General features: G+C 41.5%; 2 protein-coding genes across 6 annotated transcripts in view; one reads left to right on the top strand and one right to left on the bottom strand.

Annotated features, from left to right (window-relative positions):
- The window catches only part of pde7a (phosphodiesterase 7A), a 20,744-nt gene extending 15,860 nt beyond the window's left edge, over positions 1 to 4,884 (top strand). For all 3 annotated transcript variants that reach the window (XM_032504464.1, XM_032504463.1, XM_032504462.1), the window contains 9 exons: positions 301 to 464; positions 581 to 644; positions 1,450 to 1,646; positions 1,782 to 1,913; positions 2,029 to 2,120; positions 2,338 to 2,482; positions 2,578 to 2,674; positions 2,866 to 2,946; positions 3,047 to 4,884. In XM_032504464.1, coding sequence (XP_032360355.1) covers positions 301 to 464; positions 581 to 644; positions 1,450 to 1,646; positions 1,782 to 1,913; positions 2,029 to 2,120; positions 2,338 to 2,482; positions 2,578 to 2,674; positions 2,866 to 2,946; positions 3,047 to 3,327 — 1,253 coding nt within the window. In that variant the 3' untranslated portion in view covers positions 3,328 to 4,884. The remainder of the gene's footprint in view (positions 1 to 300; positions 465 to 580; positions 645 to 1,449; positions 1,647 to 1,781; positions 1,914 to 2,028; positions 2,121 to 2,337; positions 2,483 to 2,577; positions 2,675 to 2,865; positions 2,947 to 3,046) is intronic.
- A 153-nt stretch (positions 4,885 to 5,037) lies between these two features.
- The window catches only part of mtfr1 (mitochondrial fission regulator 1), a 5,150-nt gene continuing 3,732 nt past the window's right edge, over positions 5,038 to 6,455 (bottom strand). For all 3 annotated transcript variants that reach the window (XM_032504488.1, XM_032504490.1, XM_032504489.1), the window contains one exon: positions 5,038 to 6,110. In XM_032504488.1, the coding sequence (XP_032360379.1) occupies positions 6,063 to 6,110 (48 nt within the window). In that variant the 3' untranslated portion in view covers positions 5,038 to 6,062. The remainder of the gene's footprint in view (positions 6,111 to 6,455) is intronic.

Here is a 6,455-nt window from a genome sequence, read left to right as displayed (position 1 = left end):
CGTGCGTGCGTGCGTGCGTGCGTGCATGCATGCATGCATCTGTGTGTGTGTGTGTTTGTGTGTCTGTGACCGTGACCACTGACAAAGCATGTCTGCTGTGTGATCCCAGATGAAAGGCTTATGAGTGGGCGGCTGTGTCAGCACCGACTGTTTGTATATCTCTGTGTCGGTGTAAGATCCCCACCGAGTTTGTGCAACCCAGATGATCCTCAGAGCCTAATGAACTAGTAAAATAAACATATACCAAAAAACATTGTTACATATTACATCTTTAGTCAATTTATATGCGTGTGTGTGCAGCACGGCTGGACTATGGGTCCACGTCAGCGAGCTCTGTTCCTGAACGGAGGGTCCACAGACTGCTCAGCTTCCAGAGGTACCTGCACTCATCCCGTCTGCTGCGGGGAGTCCCCCAGCAGATCCCCCTCCACATCCTGGATGAAGACTACACTGGACAGGCCAGAGTATGACCCCCAACTTTTATTTTATGTAATGATACCATAATAAGACCTAGAGAATTGTGTATTTTGTTCAGACTTCACGTCACTAATTCTGTGCTTCTCTTTTCCCTCTCTTGTAGTGCATGCTGGAAAAAGTGGGGAACTGGAATTTTGACATTTTCCTCTTTGATAAGTTGACAAACGGTATGTAAAATGGGATCTGAAACACTGTTCAGAAGTTGTTTTCAGAGTCATAACACAGAAGTAATGCAGAACTGACAGGATCATCCAGCATTAAACCAGCCTTAGATTCAATGTGTTACCAATGGTGCCATCTATTGGATGCCAGCCGACAGAGAGAATTCACCTGAAATGAAGATTCATTTTAAAATTGAATCACGGAATTTAATTTTGTATCTCATCGTCAGTTGCTTGTTGAAGAGGATGCAACAAGTTATTGTTCATTTTCCAGTGCAGCTGTAATCAAGTTAGGCTAGCTCAATAGACTTCTTTTTTTTTTTAACCAACACACAACAGTCTCATAGGGAGCATAATGAACTAACATATTTTTGCATCGACAGGAGCCACAGTAGATCAGTACAATACATGTTGAAAAATGATTAAAGGATGACTCAGACCATGTTCTCACCGTTCTTGTCTTGATGTATATACTGTGTAACTTGAGCAAGATATGAAAGAGAGAAAAGAGATGGCAAGAGATAAAAGTCACCGTGGATACTGCTTTGAGAAGACAAAGTAAATTAAGTTAAATAAGTAATTATGGGAAGTGAAGAAAAGGTAGTTGAGGCAGGTTTAGGAAAAGTGGATGCACCAATAAGATTAATTACAAAGTATAAAATAACTCTTGCAATGCACTGAGCATAACAGATTGATGATATTTTGCATTGCAACATCTGGCAGTACAATTCCCCCTGTTTAATACAAGCAAAAAAGTGATCCGCAAACCCGACGAAAGCGGAATACTTACTCTAATATTCCTCTTGTTCAGGAAACAGCCTGATCACCCTGACCTTTCACCTACTGAACCAGTATGGCTTGGTTGAGCTCTTCCAGCTGGACATGGTCAAACTCTGGAGGTTCCTGGTCATGGTGCAGGAGGACTACCACAGCGACAACCCTTACCACAATGCCATCCACGCTGCAGATGTCACACAGGCCATGTACTGCTACATGCGGGAACCCATGGTGAGACCTGAACAGTTGCATGAGTGTCCTTATGTAATTTCCAGATCTGGAAGTGTTTCAGTGAAGGAGTGTTTTGTATTTTAATGATCAATCATCACAATCTTCGTGCGATTGTGTTGGTTGTTGTGAATGCAGCTTGCTAAGTCTCTGACATCCTGCGACATCCTACTGGGACTTCTCGCAGCCGCCACACATGACCTGGACCACCCTGGAGTCAACCAGCCTTTCCTTATCAAGACTGACCACTATCTAGCTACACTCTATAGGGTAAAACACTTTAACAGTCACTCTTTAGTCTGCCAGAACTTGTGTATGGATGCATCAGACATTATACAATTTGTTAAATGAATGTATCTCTGCATTTCCCATTTTTAATGTGCAGAATACCTCAGTTCTGGAAAACCACCACTGGAAGTCAGCAGTGGGCCTGCTTAGAGAGACTGGGCTATTCTCCCATCTGCCTGCTGAGGACAGGTCAGTCTGAATCTGAAATGATGCTAAGATGCACCAAGAAAACTGCTACACTTCGCAGTAGATAGCACACGTTGAAGGGTCACTTCAGAAGTTAAAGTTGTTGTTTATTAAAATACTACTCTGCTTAGTTTATAGAGAAAATGCCATTAGATGCCACATCCTAAAAGGTGCTACCAGTGCTAAACAATCTGATCATCTTGTCTTTCCGACCCCTTAGCCTGAACATGGAGAGGGAGTTGGGCTCCTTAATCCTAGCCACCGACATCAGCAGACAGAATGAGTACTTGTCCAGGTTTCGCAGGCACCTGGACCAGGAGAACATGTGCTTGAGCAACGGCAGCCACCGTCACTTCATCTTGCAGGTGGGTTACCTCCTCTGTCATATAAAAACACGCACAACTTCTGCATCTCAACGATCTGTTAGTTCTAACTTTGTTTTTCTTCCCACCCTGTACAGATGGCTCTGAAGTGTGCGGACATCTGTAACCCTTGCAGACCCTGGGAGCTGAGCAAACAGTGGAGTGAGAAAGTGACCGAGGAGTTCTTCCAACAAGGTTATCATCTTGTCTGCTGCCTGAGTTTATATTGTTTGTCATTGTCCTTCAGTTATTTATGTTGCTCCTTTCTTTAGTCCCATTACAGGTCCTTGATTTGTACTTTCTCTGTTTATTCTTCGCAATCATTTTTGAAGTAGTAGAACATGGAATAGCTCATACATTGAGTCTATTTTGTATTGCTCTATTAGGAGACATTGAGAAGAAGCACAAACTTGAAGTCAGCCCACTTTGTGACAGAGGGATCAACACAGTTGGCAACATTCAAATTGGTGAGTAGCTGTGTTGTTTTGTTTGTTGTGTTCTGTTTTCACTCATAACTCGCGTATAATCTTCAACTCTGTGTGCCTGCCGCCTCTTCTCCCCCCTCAGGCTTCATGACATACGTGGCGGAGCCGCTGTTTGCCGAGTGGGCCCGTTTTTCCGACACGCGTCTGTCCCAGACCATGCTGGGCCACATGGGGCTAAACAAGGCCAGCTGGGGCAGCCTACAGCAGGAACAAACCTCCGTCTCCGAGGAGTCGGAGCCCAGGTCAGCCAGCACCGATGCAGAAGACGCCGCCGCCACCGCCGCTAGAAGAAACCGCAACACCGCTACAGCTGCAGGAGGAACCAGCTCCAAAGAAATACCTCAGGGAAGCAGAGAATCCTGACACTCCTCGTGTGCCCTTTCACCTCATCCTCCTGACCCCGGCCTCGGGGCCTCACCACACACTGTGGGGCCGAGTGGGGCATGCAATGGCCTGCAGCCCTGCCGCTGCCACACCCTGATCCTAACACCGTGTTCATGTTTTGTTACTTTTGCCTTCCATCTTGATAAACCACTGATTTTATTTTATTTATTTAATTTTTAATTCCTCTTTTTTTGGCATAGAGCTATACATAGATACCTCATTTGGCTACTGCTGTATTTTCTTTTATTTGCTTTGTTTTATTTATTTGTCCACTGTAGTTTTGGCATTACTGAATGAACACACCACTGTTTTTTGTTGGTGAACCTTAAGGAGAAAGCAGAAGACTTTTTTCTGGTATTTTGAAGTGCCATTTGAAAACAAAGATTTGAAGAATAATCTAAACTGACTGAAACAACTGGAGTATTCAGATACGAGACCCTCCTAAGACTTTAAAGTAGTGCCGTGTTGTATTTGTATTTAAGATTCTTCCTCATGTAAAAACAACAAAATGTGACAAGCCCAGTCCTTTTGCTGCCTCTACGAAGACTGTTTACGCATCTCGTTTGTCGTTGAACTGAAGTGAATCATGTCGGCTCCACGGTTTGCCTTGGAAGCACAGATGTGAAGAACCACTCGTTTGAACTGTCATCCCACTGTTGAAGCCATGAGCAGACCCTTAGTCAAACACACCAGATGCCATAAGTAACTCCACCTGTGCTACAATGTGTTCTTGCACTCAACAATGGTGTCTCAAAGAGACCTTGTAAAGGTATTGTAGACATTAGTCCTTTTCTGATGTTGTTTCTGAATCTTGCAGTGCTGGTTGAACTCGGGGTAGCTTCCCTCCCAGACTGGAGATCAGTTACTCACTGCACATGCATCTCACCTGGAACTCCACGCAACTTGACTTGCTCAGGGTTATGCCAATCTCTTATAAAAAGGGAGAGGGGGAGGAGGCGACTGCGGACGATGCAGGGTTGTTGTTTTTTTTCCTGGCTAGGATCTACTGAATGAGATTCTGCCTCTCCGCAAAATGTCTCACAGCCACATGCAACCTAAAGGACTGCTCGATCGATGCCTTATATCTATGCACAAACTATGCTAAGTGACCAAACCAGCTCCTGTTTCCATCAAGTGCATGGTGTGCTTGTCTTTGAATGCACTGTCCAATCCCTTTGCCTTTTTGTTGTGAGGAACAACTCCAGCTGTCCTTTTTTTTTTGTACGGAAACATAATGGTCAACTGACTTTGAACATTCCATTTCTTTGTTTGGTTTGTCTACTTTGATTCTGTATGGTGGCACAAATTGTGTTTTGTTTAAACATTTGAGATAACAGGTGCTTTTCTTACTTTAGCTGATTTGTATTTTGCTGTAAGTGCTGTAAGACTGTTGAGAAAACTGTTTACAATTTGTTGCAACAGCCATTTTTGGGAAGACTTCGGTGTCTAGCCAGATTTTGTAAAGGCTTTGCTGTATTGACCTTTTTGATACATGCCTGTTGCAGTTACGATTTGAATAATAAAACCTGTTGTTGACAAACCTTGGACTTTTACATGTTCAAAGCATGTCATGTAATACTGTAATTAACATTAGCAGACATGACTGCATTCAAGTTAAGTTACTGATCCTATTTAAGAGCAATTTAATGACGGAATGCCACTTTCATTAGGTTAAAACTCAAGAGCAAGTCAGGACAGAAAAAACTTTTATTTAGAGATTTGACAATACAAATTTGGATTTTTATGGAAGAACACTTCTACATAATCCTACTATTGCCACATCCAGTTCACCTTCCCTTATAAAAAAGGTAATACTAGTAGAAATGACTTGAAACAGCAACAATGCTGACATAATAAACAGAACTGGAGAAAATGTGCAAACAAACTGGTTCTTTCAATAATCCAGTAATATGAATTTGCTTAACAGTTACAACATATTTTCCTCACTAGTTATGTCATCCTTAATAAGAAAGGACATATTTGGTGGTGAATCACAGATGCGTTTGGCTCAAACACAGATCGTACTAAGAAGATAAATAAAACTGGGATGCATATATTTGAACCAGCAAAAGACATACAAGCCCTGAAAAGACTGGCAACTGGGACACAATGTACACAGACTCAACAGATAAGAACAAAAAATGTTAAATGCCACATGGAAAAATTGACAGACATATCTACAACATAATTTACCTGTGTTAAAACCTTAATTCTCTACTTAAACCACAACATAAATAGAAGGATCCCAATCATAAATTAGTCTATCATACATGTATAAACAATACAGCACAAATAAGTGCTCCCTTTGTTCTGTGATAAAACAACTCTTTAGCATTCACAGACCCCTGAAAAATGGGAACGCAAACGTGACCAACTATGCGATGTGCAACATTTTTTTTGTAAAAATGTAAGTATTAATTGAGCTATAAAAACTTTAAATGATTCTGTAGTGTTCTGACACTTGCGGTACTGGTATGAGCGGAAATTGAAACTATTCAACAGAAAAACATTAATAAATGTTCGTAAAAGAGAAAGCTAATTATAAAAGTGCAAAAACAGATGGTCAAGATGACTCTGAATCGGATAAAAAACTGAGATGATGGATACTTCAGGCAGAATCTCAATCTTCCACAGAAACAGCTGATAATAAAAGGTTGATAAGGCACTTCAAAGTGTCCACAGCACATCTGGATCACGAGTTCAGAATCACCTGTTCACAGCAATTTCCTTTTTCCAGTTGATTTCAGCATGTGCTGCCCAAACTGTGAAAACAGACATAAGACAGAATAAAGTCCACACGACTCTACAAACCACTTAAGACGACAGCAGTCAAATAACATACACTTGATTCCACGGAGATGAGAACTAATGAGAATGGACCCTGAAATTCCAGCTGAAGAAAAATGTTACATTGTGTTATTCAAATGAATATCTCCAGACAACACACTCTTTAACCCTTGTGTTGTCTTCCCGGCAAAATTGAAGACCTTTTTTCAACACTTGACGCTTAACTTTAGTTTCACAGTTATTTTTTGGAAGTTATGGTCATTAAACCTAATTTATAGGAAATTATACCAAATGTTTGAGTTAGAAAAGCAGAAATTAGG

Source organism: Etheostoma spectabile, chromosome 22 (assembly GCF_008692095.1).
Source record: "Etheostoma spectabile isolate EspeVRDwgs_2016 chromosome 22, UIUC_Espe_1.0, whole genome shotgun sequence".
Lineage (NCBI taxonomy): Eukaryota > Metazoa > Chordata > Actinopteri > Perciformes > Percidae > Etheostoma > Etheostoma spectabile.
Note: the sequence above shows the minus strand (reverse complement) of the source record. Positions and strands in the feature narration are given on the sequence as shown.